The sequence below is a fragment of the Acinonyx jubatus genome, chromosome D1 (genome assembly GCF_027475565.1).
Source record: "Acinonyx jubatus isolate Ajub_Pintada_27869175 chromosome D1, VMU_Ajub_asm_v1.0, whole genome shotgun sequence".
Lineage (NCBI taxonomy): Eukaryota > Metazoa > Chordata > Mammalia > Carnivora > Felidae > Acinonyx > Acinonyx jubatus.
This window is the reverse complement of record NC_069390.1, coordinates 26,919,963-26,936,499: the sequence shown is the minus strand read 5'-3', so window position 1 is coordinate 26,936,499 and position 16,537 is coordinate 26,919,963. Positions and strand designations below refer to the sequence as shown.

The following is a 16,537-nucleotide window of genomic DNA, read 5'->3' as shown; positions in this document are numbered from 1 at the left end:
GGAGAATTAATCCCATCTTTTCAGCAAAGGCTACTAATACTAAGTTAATGGTATTTTCTGTGCAGAAATTGAATTTTGTTTTATTAGCCTTTAGCTAAGGAATTTTTCCAGTAGGTGCTCAGCCACTGAAGAAAAACAAAAAACAAAAGAACGATTCTCAAACATTCATTGTTAGACAACTGGAGTTTTGCTGGTTTTGTAATCTAAAATGGATAGGCTGTTGAACATTCCACATTCAAAAGTTTTTTTGTAGGGTGGTGGGGAATGGGGGGGTATCTCCAATGTTTATTTTAAAATAAAATAAGTTCCTGACTTTTCTCATGTGTGGTTGTGGTACATCATATTGCAAGGGTTATACGTTTACTTTTACAAATGAGTATTTCTTTGGCTAGCACCTCCCGTTGTGTGCTTTAAATGACATCTGCCTGGGATGTACCACAACCATATGTTAGCTGTATTTCACGGGGAATAGATAAAATATTCATGGTTTACTGGGTAACCCCTAGACGTGTATGCTTACAATCCTTCTATATACAAAACTAAATTTGCTATCTGTGTAGAAAATAATTTCATGACATTTAAAATTGAAGTAAATAAGTGATTCTTCATACAGTGATCTCTATGAATCAGTTCAGAGATGGGATGGGGGAGAAATGCTTTCTAGGTTTCAAACTTCTATGCATTAGTGTAGATGTTGTGAATGTGTAAAGGTGTTAGTAGTTTCATTATTTCTGTGTATGTTTTTAAAAGAGTCGTTCTTTTTGAAATAGTATAATTTTTTTTTTTGGCATTCTATCACAGTCTAAATGTAAAGCTTTTATGTCTCAATTCAGACTATATTTTTTAAAGGAGGTGCCTTGTTATGAGGCAGAGAACTTTTTAAAAAGTCCCGTTAAGATCTGAGTCTTGGTACTAAGTGTTCTGTATAATATGTGAATACTTGTCCTACCTGCAGAAGACCTTTTGTTTGGTCAAATGCATATTTTAGCAGAGTTGCAAGGAAATGACTGTCACGTGTGTCACTGTAGCTTCTTGGTATAGTAAGACTCCACATATAAAGTACTTTTGTAAATGCACAATATCAATCATCTCATGTGGATAATGAGACTTCTATTTTAGAGCTTTAAGGTAGAATGTCATTGATGACCTTGGTTAGAGCAGTTCTATTTCTAGATCTTAATATCCCTACTGAATATGGAAGAGTTTTGCAATCACTGTATCTTGATATTAAAACAAATATCCTTTGAAACATTTTTTATCAGTTAGCTTCTACAGTTCTTTTGTCTCCTATATATGCAACTGTTATGTGGGAGACTTTTCCACTTATAGGAGGCATGAGAATGTGTTTATTTGCAGAAGGCCCAATAACTGAAGTGCTCTGTTGACAATTCATAAAATGTAGAAGCAGTTGAGTATTCAGCCTCCTGAGTGTCTTAGGAAATTTGTACTGTTCATTATATTTTCAGTAATATATCTAATTAGGGGATTGAGATACAGGTAAGCACTGAGTTCAAACCCTTCTTCATTTCATCTTTTAAGTTCCTGGATCCTCATCCCACTTGAGTTCTTATTAAGCACTTTGGCTATAAATTATATTCAAAGAATCAGTATTGCCCTTAAGCTTATCCCTTCTGTACAGTCAGTGGGGAGGGCAAACCATCAGGAAAATGAAAGTAAGTTGTTAAGGCTTATCTCTATACCTTTTCCCATTCTGACTTCTATAAAATACTGGAAAAGAATAGTGAATGTCTTAAATTACATAGATTAAATATTAAAATCTGATTTCTTACTGTCCTTGAGTGAAGTCTGCGTTAGTTGTGTATAGTATCCAGCAAAGCTCTGAAGTGCTACTTGTGAGAGGAGAGGAAAAACCTTAACAGAAAATCTCTGGTAGCCTTGTCTTCTCAAGAGTCTAGACTACCACCACCTTCTTTCAGTCAGGAGCTCATTGAATGTAGGCAGTGAAAAGACCACCTCATCTAGTAAATAGTAAAGGCAGTTCTTGGTGTATTCCTACTTGTACGTACTGCTTTAAGTACTGTCTTTATATTAGGGAGACACCGTATTAAGCCAGTGAACTAAGGCTTTATTTGGCAAGTCTGGGTGTCCCTTTGCCAAGCATAATGGCAAGCACTAAGCATTCAGTGGTGACAAAATCACTGGTTCCTGCTTTCACTGAGCAGTCTGTTCAAAGATAATGATGTCGTGACACAAAAATGTAGCAAATGCCGTGATGGAGCAACAGAGTTGATGACAGCTATAAAGGCCATGACTGCGATAAATTATGACCTAGTCAAAATGACTGGGAAAGACTTCGTTGAAAGGGATCATTGAACTAAGACTTGAAGGATGAGGAGTAATTAGAGAAGTGGAGAAGAGCATATCCAAAGAAAGGCACACTCTTCCAGGACTGAGAAAGCTATCTGCTCAAGTAGGAGTATGTGTTTTAGTAGAGTTAGAGGCTGAAAAACAGGTAAAGAGTGTACTACAGGTGGCTTTACAGTTATGTTCCATGTTTTGTCTCTTAAGAACAGTTGGAAACTAAGGTTTCTAAGCTGTGTGTGTATGGGGCCAGGAGTGGGGTAAAGGATAGTGGGTCACCTAACAAAATTGCCACTTAAAGAATACACAATGCAGTTTTGAGAACAATCTGTATGGGGCGAGAGATGTCTATTGGGAATAGCCCGTGAGAGAAATGATTACAACATAAAGTGGAGGGCAGTAGTGAATGGATCCTACATATTTCCTGTCTCACTTAGTGCTCAGTATCCTTTCCTGGGTAATCCAGGCTTCAGTCGTGAGACTGATCTCTAACTACATTCTTCCCTAGGCGATCCCATCTAATCCCAGGACTTTGAATACAATCAGTATTTTAGTTCCTCCTAAATATTCCTAGGTCCCCAATTACTCCAGTCTTGAGTGTTCCAAATCAATCTCTTCATTAACCTGCATTCATCCATTTGCTCAGGGCAAATACTTTGGGTATACTTTCTTTTGTACCCTGGATCTAGTCCTTAACCAAATCCACATAGTTCTACCTTGAAAATGTATCCTGAATCATCTAACACTTCTGACCACCACTACTACCTGCTTAGAGCAAGTAACCACAGTAGCTTATAATGGCTCTCTTTGTACTCATCATCCTGCGGTGATTTTTGTGGACAAGTCAGGTTTTGTCACTTCCTGGTTCCCCAAACTCCACTGGTTTTCCCATCATACCTAGAATTAAATCCTAAATTTTGGTCTATGTGCGTTCATTATTTGGCCTAATTGCCTACTGTTTTGTTCTTGCTCACTAGTCGATCTTCAAGCATGCAAAGGCTTTTCACTCAAATATTCTTAACGTTCATTCTTTCTAAATTCAGGTGTTTGCTCCAGTGTCATCAGCTCAGAGGCCTTCCATGTCCACTACTAAAACATATCCTTAGTTACTTTACTTATTGGACAGTTTTTTCGTAATAGCACTTAAAGCTTACCCAGAATTACGCAAACTTTATAAGTGAAAAACATTTTGGTCACTTTATCCCTGGTGTCTGGCATATTGACATTTGTTGAGCGAATATGAAAATGATGGGTGTTGGACTAAAAATGGGTAGTAGTGATGATTACACTGGAATTGGAAGTGTCTTGGTTTGAGGAAGGAGTTCAGCTTCAGACATTTTGAATCTGAGGTATTCAAGAAATGTTGGAATTTGTTTACTTGAAGTTCAACAATCTGGCCCAAAGACAATGTATAAGAATACACAGGTGATTCTTGTAGTATAAGAATATATAGGTGGTGCTTGTAATATGCTTGGGCGAGTTCGCCTGGGAGCTGGGCGGGAGGAAGAAGTATTTAACAAGAGCAGAGCCCCAGAGCTGATTTTCAGAAGAGCGCCATCATTTGATGTCCAGTTTAGGCCTAAAGGGAATTTACAAAGTACCCGCACCGGTGGGTAGAAATACTGAGTTTCCGACAGGTCTACAGGGCCCTTTCTTCAGGTGTGGAAGATCAAGTGAATAAAACAGGTCTGCTGATCGAGTTTCCTCATTTTGTCACGTTAAAATGGGAAGTTATTTAAATAAAAGGGTAAAATTACGCACAGATCCCTGGAGTCGGTCGTCTCGTATAACTAGGATAAACACTAAGAGCCTTGGACCCCCTTACCGTGTGCTGCCCCGGGCCTGTCTGGTAACCCGGGCTCGCCCCAGCACAGCGGCAAGCGCTTATTTTGTCCCTCGGAGCCAGGGCATCTTGATTCTGATACGAGAGGCAAATCGCACCCGTGCCACTCGGAGCAGAGACTAAATTCCAAAACCGCGCTGGCCACGTAGGCTGCAGCTCCGCCTCCCGGGCATCTGACGTCATCACACGGAGACATGGTTGCCGAAAGTCCCCGCACGCACGCCGCACCGCGCCGTTAGTGCGCTCGCGCGCATGGAGCCTTTCAGTGCCTGAGCAGGACGCGCGTCGCGGAGTGAGGCCAGCGCTGAGAGCGCGCGGTCAGGCATCGCTAGGGGCAGCCCGCCGCTCCCTCTGGGCTTCTGGAGTAATTGGGTTTCCCCACGTGCTTCCGCTTGGCTGCTGGCTGGGATCCGCTGGGTTCGGGGTGCAGGTACCCAAGACGGGATGGCTGGGGATGGGTACCAAGGTCGGTGTCTGTGTCCTGCTTGGAACCAGAGGTGGCCGGCTCGAGGATGAAGCCTCTGTATCCTTGCCAGTGCTCGGCCCGCGTCGACTGCCGGCCCACACGGGCGCTCGCTCCTAGATGACAGGCTCCTCTTCCCCGATTGGCGGCCACTCTCCGCGTGCTTCTCGAGCGCTCTCCGGGGTTGCGTGGCTCCATCTCCACCTTCTGGGGAACTCTAGCTGGGGGTCTGGGTGTGTGTGTGTGGGGGGGGGGGGTGACAACACTTTTGCTTTCCGCGGAGCTTGCCTACGGTTCCTGGTTTTGGCGCTAGGCATTAAACCGAGGCAGTCTGATTCCAGATCCTCCCATGCTTTCATTTGTTTGTCTAAGCTCGTTCGTTTATACTGTTTTTTTCAGGAGTCACATTCAGGACTTGTTTCATTTGCTAATGCATCTAGAGTGGTGACTGGCACATAGATGCTGTGTTTGCTTGTTAGACAAATAGACGAGTGAATGAGGAATAGTTCTCTTTCTTTTCCTTTCAAGGCCCTCTTCCTACGTTAAGCCTTCCATGGCAATTCCAGCCCACGGTAATCTCAGACCTTCATCAGACTATTGGCTGTACTATTATTTTTGCGTCTAGTTTTATCTGTCTTTAGACAAATTGTCCCTAATCTCTTTCTCGTGAATATTCTCTGCAAGGAGAATGAAAGCTCCTTGAAGTCAAGTCTTGTCTGGTATTGTTTCTGGGGCTCCCACAGTAACTAGAGCAAAAAGCAGTCCCTACTAATTAGTTATTGATTGATTTGTGTGTGATCTCTATGTGGCCTCAACTCAGCTGACAAGTTGGGCAGAGTGGGGAGCTGGAAAGAGCTTAGGCTTTGGAGTCGGGCAGATTTGAGTGTGAATCCTGTCATATTCCTTCCTTAAAATACTTGAATTCTTTATACTTGCTCCTTTCCTCATAAAAAAGGAGCCATTGATTGTAACATAATGTTTTATATTAAGAAAGGACTTCTAAAATCCATATTTGGATTGGAGGGTAGAAGGACAGTTAAGGCACACTTAAGGTTCAATTAATGAACTTTATATTTAGAATGCAGCAGGCTCTGTAGTTTCTAGGTAGGCTGTCATTCTTCCTTCAATGTTGTAGAAATATAATTGATATTCCTGATGTTTCTTTGGTGTATTTATTGTGGTAATAATGCATTATCGTATTGTACGTAATCCAACTTTAAGGTCTGTCTGTACAGGCTTCAGTACGTGTTTTTCTCCTTTGAGGAGACAGTTGGACACATTTCATCACAGTAACATTCATTGATTTCCTTTCTCTGACTTTATTAGTAATGCATATGAATAAAAAACACAAAACTCTAAAAAAACAAAAGAACAAAATAAGAACCACTTGCAGTCTCACCATCCACAAAAATTACATTTTTGTGTTTTCTTTCAGGTTTTTTTTTCCCCTTCATGTTATGTACATGTGTTTAAAAGATGGTATCATGCTTTGTTCTGTGATGTCAGTCTTCTCATAAGCATCTTTATCCATATCCTTAGATAATTTCTGAAAGTGATTTTGAAGGAGCTTTTTTGAAAACTGCCTTATTATCTCACAAGTATACCATCATATATTTTAATCATTCTATTTTGTGGACCATTGTTTCAAGTTTTTAAAAAAACTCCTTGATAGAAGTATGAAATACAGCTTCCCTTCTGACTTCCATGCTGAGGAAACATTTTCTTTGCCTCCCAAGCCTCAGTTTCCTAATTTTAAAAATGAGACTGACATGTTCCCTAGGGAGCAGTTTGAGGGTTAAGTAAAATGATACTTCCCAACGTGCCTAGCATAGCTCCTGGTCCCCCAAGAGGCTGCCAGCTAATGTTCCTCACCCAGAATCTGGCTTTCATGTCCAGTTGTGTTTCCTTTCTCTCTCTTTCAGTGATAGTCTTTCACCATGCATCGGAAGAAAGTAGATAACCGAATCCGGATTCTCATTGAGAATGGAGTTGCTGAAAGGCAAAGGTCTTTGTTTGTTGTAGTCGGAGACCGAGGAAAGGACCAGGTAAGACCTCGTAAACACTTCCTGGCTGACTTTGTGTCTTGTCCCACAGTTAGCTTGTTACTGCTCCTCTGAGGTTTCAGCACATAATAACATTAAGGTCCCTTTGACTGCTTTTCTCTACACAAAATGCCTTGTGAGAACCTAGGGGTGGACTGAGCGCAAGGTTAAGAGTGTGTGACCGGGCTTCTAGTCCCTGCCTGGACACTGCCCTCTCCTGGCCCTCTGTTTACTTTCCAGATCTGTCAAAATGAGGTCTGGCAGTCTCTGAGGTCTCTTTTGGCCATGAGATTCTGTGACTTTTTCCTTTGGCAGGTGGTCATACTCCATCACATGTTGTCCAAAGCAACTGTGAAGGCTCGGCCTTCAGTGCTGTGGTGTTACAAGAAAGAGCTGGGGTTTAGCAGGTAAGTTGGGCCTTTTGAGTGTCCCATACCATTTATAGTTGCTGCTCCTTAATTAAATGCCAGGAAATGATTATCTGACATAGTTTTTCAGGGATTGTTAGGGAGCTGCGACCTCTGAGGACTCTTCCAAATAGTGAAAATAATAGAGCTGATGTCCTTCTTTCATTCCTGACGATAAATTTCAAAGCCACCTTGCCTTTCCCAGGTCTTCTGGGGAACGGTACTGTGTAGTAGAAGCTTTGGCTTGAGACTAAGCTAATGAGGCCACCAAGGTTGCTTTCAAGCTCTGGTCTAGCCAAATAGGAGGTTTAGGTACTCTCATTACCCTTCTTTTGAAGATGAGAATCTGTGGAAGGTGCCAGGGCAGCACAGTAGGATTCCCCCACAGACTCACCCCTGGCTCCGGGCCCATCCTCTTAACCTCTCTACTCTTTCCTTCACTTTTAAACAGAGGGGGTTGGCCCTGCGATAGCTGAGTTCCTTCTGGCTCTGAAGGTCTTGATGGGTGATCAGTGAGCCTGTCCCCTGCTCCCACCCCTTTAGCCTCTCTGGTTAACTGGCTCTCCTGGGGTGGGTGGGTGATTGCAGTCATCGGAAGAAAAGAATGCGACAGCTACAGAAGAAAATAAAGAATGGGACGTTGAACATAAAGCAAGATGACCCCTTTGAACTCTTCGTGGCGGCCACAAACATCCGCTACTGCTACTACAATGAAACCCACAAGATCCTGGGCAACACCTTTGGCATGTGCGTTCTCCAGGTAGGTGGCTTGCTCCAGCTTGGGACTGGCGTCAGAGAGCGGAGGACTCCCCTCAAGAACAGGCAGACAGTAAGGAGAAAGATTGACCCATACAGCCTCCCCCAGGCAGTATCAGTGGAATAGTTGGCCACTTTCCAAAGCAAATTGGGTAACTCAGCCCATATAAAAATAAACTTTTCCATTTAAAGTGACGCTTAACCTAGAGATACCAAAACTGACACGGGTGCTCCATCATGGCTGGTTCTAACCGGCTGAGGATGAGAAAGAAAGTATTGTGAACTTAGAGGGACCCAGATTCCCAGATCCTAACTGGAAGTAGCCGAAGACTTTGGTGAGCAGGGAGCAGTGGGACTTGTTTTAACTGGCTGGGCGTAGTCCTTAAAACCCCCTCACTTTTCCTCCACAGAGAACTACCTGGTACATTTCTTCTCTGGTATTCTTGTCTTGCCAGAACAAACTTCACATTATTTTGTTTCCAGCTCTGGCGGTCTCTGTTTTATCCTTTGATTCTTGGACACCTGTGACCCCCCCAACCCCTCCACCCCGAAAGGAGAACACATTTAAGCCCCCGTCCCCAATTTTGGTGCGTGTTTATCATTTGCGTGTAGTACCAGGATTACGTATGTCATAAGTTGTACCTTATGAAAGGTAAGTTAAGAGATGAGGGGAAAGTGCTCGCCTTGGCAGCACATATGCTAGAGCTGGAATGACACAGAGAGGAGTAGCACGCTCCCTGTGCAAGGGTGACACACAGCTTCCTGAAACATTGCATAGTTTTGGCATTCAGAGGGCACTTGTTGGGATGAGCACTGGGTGTTACATGTAAGTGAAGAATCTCTAAATTCTGCTCCTGAAACCAACCTTATACTCTATATTAACTAACTGGATTTTAATAAAATCTTGGAAAGAAAAAAAAAAAGGAATGAGGGGAAAAAATCACGAATTGGAATTTTTTGGTTTATTTTTCTTACATTCCACTTGTTTGTCCCATACTGCTGGCCTGCATCCCACCTTGTAGACTAGAAAGGAGCATTTCGCTTCTTCTCACCTGGCCACTGATTGGTAGTGAGTGCTCTTAGGCCACCACTGTTACCAGGTGCAGTGAAGATGGCTCCTTGAGGCAGCAGCTCCCCCATGTGGGGCAGTTTGAGTTTTGTCAGATAGGTTTTATGTAAACACATCCGAAAACGAACGTGAGGTATTTGTGAAATACAAGTGCAAATCACTGGAGAGGATTTCTTCCCAGATAGGATCTTGTGTGAGGTTATTAGACACGCTTTTGTCATACAAAACCGGGTACACCTCTTGCCCAGTGCTGGGCTCTCTTCTGTGCCCCTAAGTAAAGGGAGGTGTGTGGGCCCCTCCTGGTGAGTTGAGTGAGGGCTATGGTCTTGGGTTCGTGTTCAGAAGCCCTCCTTTTATTTAGTTAAACTTCCCCGGGGGTGCTCTTTGTGTGACTAGCCCTTTTTGAGGTCTCTTTCTTTCAGGATTTTGAAGCTTTAACTCCAAACTTACTGGCCAGAACTGTGGAAACAGTGGAAGGTGGTGGGCTGGTGGTCATCCTCCTACGGACCATGAATTCGCTCAAGCAGTTGTACACAATGACCATGGTGGGTATATGGTTTTTAACTGAGTTGTGGCGGTTCACATCAAGTGTGTTTTTTTGTTTGCCACTTTCTTTTAGGAGTTCCTATGGAGGGGGCACCTGGGTGGCTCAGTGGGTCAAGCAGCCGACTCTTGATTTTGGCTCAGGTTATGATCTCACTGTGGGATCGAGCCCCATGTCAGACTCTGCACTGAGCATGGAGCCTGCTTGAGATTGTCTCTCCTCTCTCTGCTCCTCCCCTGCTTGTGTGTACTCTTTCCTCTTCTCTCAGAATAAGTAAGTAGACGTTAAAAAAAAATTCCTGTTGAACGGCTTTAGTGAGCAGTCAGCACAAGGTCTGGGTTGGGAGTTCTTTGACTGTAAGTAATGAGAACGTCACTGCAGAGAAAGTCAGTGACCTTGAGTGTGCCCAGGCATCTCTGAATTTCATATTTCCTTGCAGGTATTTGTAAATTCTATACCTGTGAGATTCATGTATGTGGCAGTTATTAGGTAGTTACGTCTCTGGAATGGTATTCTGCAAAGAGCCACGCCAGTGCCCCCATTTTGGATTACCAAAAAGGGACCATGCACAGACTTGCCCACCAGTCCTCATGCTAATGGATAACGAAGGAACATTTGCCACTTCCACTCCCAGTTTGGCAAGAGATTTGACTGTGAGAGGGGTAGTTTCCACCCAAAGCTGAGGACATGGTTAGGAGTGGGAATATGTCTCTGTGGATTCACAGCTAGTCTGCGACCGCATCAGTATTGCCATTTGCATGTTCCTTGTGACAGGTTTTAGTCACCGGCCTGTGGCCCTGCTCAGGAATGGCGTTAGAATTGGCCTCAGGGTGTCACAAGCTGTGTTTATGCGGGGACATGGACTTTTCCACAGATCTTAGTAGCTGCTTCCCATCACCGCTTCTCCTATAGCCCCTCTGGCTTCCTCAGGGGCCCTCAGACATGCTCAGTATGCTCTCACCTCATGGCCTGTGCACTTGCTGTTGCCATTGGGCTATCTGCACAGCCCGCTTCTCACTGCATTCATGTCCCTGCCCACATACCCCCTCCTCTGTGGGACAGACTCTGTCTGTCACTCCTTGACCTGCTTGATTTTCCTTCACAGCATCTGCCAGCTACCTAAAGTTACATATTTATTTGTTTGTTGCCTGCCTCCCTGTGCTGGTCTGTAAACCTCATGAGGTTAGGGACTTAGTTTTCCTCACTGGTGCATTCCCTGATTCTGGAAGAGTGCCTGGTGTTTAGTAAGCACTCGTTAAATACTTGTGAATGAATGAATGACTTTTTGCCCACATCAGTTTGTTTGTCCTCCTTCCCCCTTTTCCCTGCTGCCTGCTTCTCACCTCAGAGGTACACCACGTAAGTAGCCACACTCCTGCCATTTGCTGTCACTGCACATTGTTTTTCATTTGGAGCATTTGCCAGATTTTTTTTTTTTTTTTTTTACTCGTTTCCCTCCGACCGTTAGACTGTAGGCTCCATGAAAACAGAGGTCCTGCTTTATTGAATACCGGTGTATACCCGGCATGTCTGGTTCACGGTTGGTATGTGTGTTTTATTGAATGAATGAACGAACACATTTTATGATGTTGGATAAAATGTGGAAAAAGCCAAAGCCGAGGTGAGGGGATGTTTGTTGTAATAAAAAACATTACCTTTAGCATTTGATGATCCATCCCAGTTCCAGCAAATAGCAGCTGGGCTGTTCAGCACAGCAGGTTCTGGAGGAGTGGGTTTCCAGCAGTAGCTCTGGCGCCTCCTTATCCCAGGCTTGCTTGATAAAGCTGCTTCACATTTGGACCGCGAGCCGCAGCGCTGTCGGGATGTCTGTGTTCACAGATGTTGTCTCTTTCAGGACGTGCATTCAAGATACAGGACGGAGGCCCATCAGGATGTGGTGGGACGGTTTAACGAGAGGTAGGTCTGAAGCACATTTCTCGGGTCCTTAATTGTGGGGAGCCGCGGTGCAGAGAATATTTTTGTCTTGGACACAGATGAAAGCGGTGCTTTTGTCTGAGGGAAGGTAGCACAGGGGTCCAAAATGGTGAGATTCCTGACAGCAGTGGTGGTGGTGAAGCCAACTGGAAGCAGTGAAAGTGAGTGGGGAGCTGGGGCCTGAACCAAGTCACTCTCCTCTCTGGCTTTTAGCTTACTCATCTGTCAAAGGGGTGATTTGTCTGGATCACTGTTTCCCAAAATGTGTTTCACAGAACACCAGTATTTTAAGAGGGACTTTATGTCAAAAGGGTTTCTGCTAGATACGTCTGGGAAACGCTGATACAGTTTTTCCTATGTGAAGATTCACGTTAGCCTGTTGTAGTCTCCAAAAAGTGTTGCAACAGCAGGGATCTATTTAACTGATTGTTTCCCAGATTTATTTGACCATAGAGCCCTTTTTTAGGGAGCATCAGTTAGCAGCCTGTGAAACACCTGAAGAAGCTGTGGCCTGGATCAGTGGTCCTCATCTACAGCAGTCTTGCTCCCTGGGGACATTTGGCGATGCCTGGAAACCTTTTGCTTGTCATGACTTGGGGGGGAGGGAGTTGGGGGGACACTACTGGCAGCTAGTGAGTAGAGGCCAGGGGTGCTGCTAAATAGCCTAAAATGTACAGAACAATCCCACAACCAAGAATCATCTGGTCTGAAATATTGCTGGTGCTGAGGTTTAGAAATCCCGGCCTCGGTGACGCTTGGGGCCTTTCCAGTTTGAATCCTCTCTGGTGTTTTCATTTAGTAGATGGAGTAGGCCGGGGGGGCAGCCGTGTGCTGCTGGATAGAATGGAAGCCTGTGAAAGTAGCGTGTGAGATTCTCTTCTTGCACCTGTGGGAGAAGTTTGACTTCTCTAGCCAAACACATGTTTTCCTGCACATGGGAATGTCTGTGTTACGTTTCTTGAGGCAGCTTTCTTCTCCCTTTTCTTTGTTTTTTCTTCCTTTGTGGCAGAAGGTAAATTTGTGACTGGTGATCATTTGTGGAGTGGGGTAGGAATTCCCCATTTAAGGATGGCCTGAGACAGCTCAGTCCTCAAAGGGTGAGCCTCAGAGGTGTGGGAAGGGCCCTATGACTCAGTTGTGCACAGTAGGAATGCTTGTAACCCGTCTCGAGAGAGAGAGTTCTGGGTTTTCTTGTTTGCCGTATAGAATGTGTTCAGGTGCCTTGTAGACGAGGCTCAGAGTCCTCTTACCCTGCTCTCCAGCTGGGTTTTGGCTCTTTCTAGCTTTCTTAGAGACGTGTGGGCATCAAATCATTTTCCTCAAGAAAAGCCACACCTTTATCGTGTATCGGCCCCTCCCCCCAACGCCTCATTACGGTTTTCTTCCTCAGATTTATTCTCTCTCTGGCCTCTTGTAAGAAGTGTCTTGTCATCGATGACCAGCTCAGCATCCTGCCCATCTCCTCCCACGCTGCCAGCATTGAGGCCCTACCTCCCCAGACCCCGGTGAGTCAGCCAGGGGTCCAGGAATCTGGGTGAGGCCGTGTTTTTTGTGTGGACCCTCTCGTGGCAGTGGCAGACCTTGTCCTCTCCTCTCTGGTAGGATGAGAGTCTTGGTCCTTCTGATCTGGAGCTGAAGGAGTTGAAGGAGAGCTTGCAGGACACCCAGCCCGTGGGCGTGTTGGTGGATTGCTGCAAGACCCTAGACCAGGTGAGTGTGGTGTTCCGAACTTCCCTGTTCCAGTATAGACAGGGCAGAGGTAAAATAGAACATGCAGAAAGCAGCGGAAGCCAAGTTAGGACAAGTGAGGATTTGGATCCTCCTTGGGGAAGGGACCTTTTCTCTTGCTTGAACCCCTGCAGCAACACCAGGGCTAGTCTCTGTCATCTGCGTTCATGGCAAGTCCAGAGATTATGTCCCCCTTCACCCCAGGTCATTAATTCCCTGAGTAGAGGGTCTGGGGGGAAGATGGATGTAATTTAAAGAGGAACCCCAGTGCTTTTTCCAAGAGAGGGTGATGTATCTGTATTACTCCATTTCAGTTCAGTTTTGATGACATGAAGGTTTTGGCCTATGCCTTGCATAGAAGTGAGAGGAGAGCCTGAGGCCCCTTGTACTTACTCTAGTTCCAGAGTGAGGCCTGATAAGGCCCTCCAGGGTGGGATGGGCCTGATCTGTAGGTACAGATAACAGACTGGGTGGGAGCTTCCAGAGTGCATTTCTGTGCTCACGGAGGTGGCCAGGGCTGGTAAACTCGGATTCTCTCCTGGTTCCTGGGGTGAGCAGAGCTGACCGGGCAGTGCCCAGAAGCCTTCAGTTTGTCAGGTGTGTTCAGGATTCTGATCGTGAGCCTCTTGGCACTGGACTCTTCCCTCACGATGGAAAACAGCTGCAGTGACACGTCCCACTTGGGGCAGAATCCCAACAGGCTGATTCCCTTGTTCATTCTAGAAATAGAATTATCAGCCACATAGCTCTCTATGCAGAGGCTGCGGGCTTTAGGTGGCTTTGAATCCAGTCTGGGATATTCTTTGTCAGAGGAAATGCAAGAGGATGGAGAAAGGGCAGAAGAGGGAGAAGCTGTAAAAGCAGCAGGAGTGTTATAAGAAAATGCGTAGAAAAAAAAACACTGAGTGTGAAAGAGCGTTCGTTAAAAATGGAAAATGGTGTTTCTACTTGGCAGTCCTGCTCTGTAGAGACAACTGCCATTAACAGTTTATTTTGGATACTTCTGGAACTTTGTCTACGCATGCAAATGGATATTTTAAAAATACGTGGAGGGGTTACACTGTACAGTGTAAGTGATCCCCTATTAGGCATTGGGTTGGTTGGTTGCAGTTTTTTTGCTGTTATAAACTGTGCTGTTAGGATCTTCTTACAGATAGGCATTATCTCTGGGATAAGTTTTTCTCCCAGAAGAGTTGCTGGATTAGATTGTGTGCATTAAAATAGGTGTCGTGCCAGTTTGTGGAACCAGCAACAGTGTGTGAAAATGCCCTTTTCCGTATGCCTTGCCAGCGTTGGCTACAGTTAAACTTCCAAGCCTACCAATGTGCTGTGGGAACACAGGATCCCTGTTTTTGTTTGTATTGCTTTAATTATGAGAGAAGCGGGCACTTTATCATATAATTACTGGTCATCTGGGTCTTTTTGTTTTGTAAATTAGTTTGTGTATTGGTTTTTCATTTTAGCAAATTATTTTAGAATGCGTTTTCAGTTCAGATTTCTTACTCTTCTATTCTTACTCTTCTTTTTTAATAGTGGATTTTTTCTGGTTATGTTTTGTCGGAGTTTAAAACTTCTCTGAACAACAAAAGGGCAAAATACGGTGTTCAACAAAGGCCACGTTAAGATGAGCTGGGCCTGGATCCCCTGACTGTTTCCTCTGGAGAGACTCTGGCTTCCTGGAGCTCTTCCTCTTCCTTCCCTTCCATTTGCCTGGGCTTGTGTCTCTTCAGTGTCTTCTTAGTGTTGCTGCCTGGGTGTATAAGGCAACTTCAGGACCTGACAGGCCAGGCTGGACCATCTGGTCTTCTTCCCAGTCTTGGTGGCCTGTTCCCAGGGCAGATGCCAGTCGGGTAGTAGAGTTTGGCCCCTAAGTAGTGTTGTGGTTTCTCCTCTCACTCAGTGCCTGCTCTCTTAGGTGCCTGACATGACCCTAGGCACTGGGCTCAACAGTAAAAAGGAGGGGCACACCTGCTTCGTGGGGCTTACGTTCTGGTGGCATGAGACTGACCGTGAGTCAAGGAAACCCGCCCATCCTGAAGTGTAGTAGAAAGTGCTGTGTGCAGTGTGGACACAGGGCATCAAGGAGGGGTCAGGGGTGCAGGAGATAGGTAGAGGCTGTGGCTCTGGGAGGCTTTGTTTAGAAGGTGATCCTCAAGCAAAGCCTGGAAGGAGTTGGGGAAATGAGCCGTGGGGCCATTGGGGAGAGTGCTTCTGGCAGAGGGGCCACCGTCTGCATAGGCCCGAGGTAGGAGTCTGCCTGGGGTACTCGAGGACCAGCAAGGAGGCCGCCAGGGGTGAAGCGGAGTGAGCAGATGAGAGTAGGAGGAGATGACAGAGGTCACACGGCACAGCCACGTGACCCTGAGGGCTTGGCCTTACTCTCTGAGAGGTGGGTGCCGTGGAGGGTTTCACATGCACAGTGTCTCAGCCCGGCTGCCGGAGGGATTCTTAGGCTGAATTTTAAAAAAGATCCCTCTGGCTGCTCTGTTGAGTCTAGACTGTAGGGGAACAAAAGGGAAGCCGAAAGACTAACTAGGAGCCTACTGTAGTAAGAGGGGGATTCAGGATAGTGGCTTCAATCAGCCCGGTAGAGGATGGCACTGGTGAGGAATGGTAGGATTTATACATATTTTGAAGGTAGCGCTGATGGGCTTTGCTGGTGAGTCAAGTGTGGGGAGAAAATGGAGAAGGCTTTTGGCTTAATCAGTTGGACAGTTAACTGACAAGGGGAAGACTGTAGATGGAGGAGGCTGGAGGGGGACACTGGGTTCCCCTCAGGTCAGTCAGAGAAGCCTGTCTGATGTACAAGGGTAGACACACAGGGGCAGTTGTGTGTATACAGGAGTTTGATGGGTGGGGAAGAGGTCTGGACCAGAGACATGAATGGGGTGTTACCAGCATCTGAGGGGCATTTAAAGCCTTGGGCCTGAGAGGAGATGACCAGGCAGTGAGAAGCCCGAGTGCTAAGCCTTGCCTCCTGCAGGAACTGCCCCCACTTTGATTTAGCCTCAGCTTCTCCACAGTGGTAGTAGTAGATGGCTGAAACTTGGTCTTTCTCAAAGCTCACCTGATAGGGTTCTCTTTTCACAGGCCAAAGCTGTCTTGAAGTTCATTGAGGGGATCTCTGAAAAGACCCTGAGGAGTACTGTTGCGCTCACGGCTGCCCGAGGAAGGGGGAAGTCTGCAGCCCTGGGATTGGCTATTGCTGGGGCAGTGGCTTTTGGGTAAGGAGGTCTGATTCCCCCTCTTTGGGAATTCTGAGCTCTCAGGGAGAAATGTGCAGGATAGGGGTCAGGGGACTAGGAAACTGTTCCTGGGTCTGTGCAGGCTCCTGTGTGATTTCTGTAGGTCATGGGTTCTGGTCTGGAAAACATCAATACCGTTTCCCCCAAGCACACCCAGCCCCAGCCCCAGCCCCATGGGGCACA

General features: G+C 45.7%; 1 protein-coding gene and 1 non-coding gene across 4 annotated transcripts in view; both read left to right on the top strand.

Annotated features, from left to right (window-relative positions):
- Positions 1–756: 756 nt before the first annotated feature.
- The window catches only part of NAT10 (N-acetyltransferase 10), a 38,788-nt gene continuing 23,007 nt past the window's right edge, over positions 757–16,537 (top strand). The window contains exons 1-9 of one of the 3 annotated variants that reach the window (XM_015081143.3): positions 757–4,595; positions 6,551–6,673; positions 6,986–7,077; positions 7,666–7,837; positions 9,325–9,447; positions 11,302–11,363; positions 12,772–12,886; positions 12,984–13,091; positions 16,200–16,333. In XM_015081143.3, coding sequence (XP_014936629.1) covers positions 6,566–6,673; positions 6,986–7,077; positions 7,666–7,837; positions 9,325–9,447; positions 11,302–11,363; positions 12,772–12,886; positions 12,984–13,091; positions 16,200–16,333 — 914 coding nt within the window. In that variant the 5' untranslated portion in view covers positions 757–4,595; positions 6,551–6,565. Of the gene's footprint in view, positions 4,862–6,550; positions 6,674–6,985; positions 7,078–7,665; positions 7,838–9,324; positions 9,448–11,301; positions 11,364–12,771; positions 12,887–12,983; positions 13,092–16,199; positions 16,334–16,537 lie in introns of all 3 variants that reach the window. The other 2 variants (XM_053203321.1, XM_053203320.1) reach the window with 2 other exon arrangements.
- LOC113603519 (U6 spliceosomal RNA) lies at positions 8,509–8,615 on the top strand. Its single transcript, XR_003425119.2, has one exon. It is a non-coding gene; the product is annotated as a U6 spliceosomal RNA (small nuclear RNA).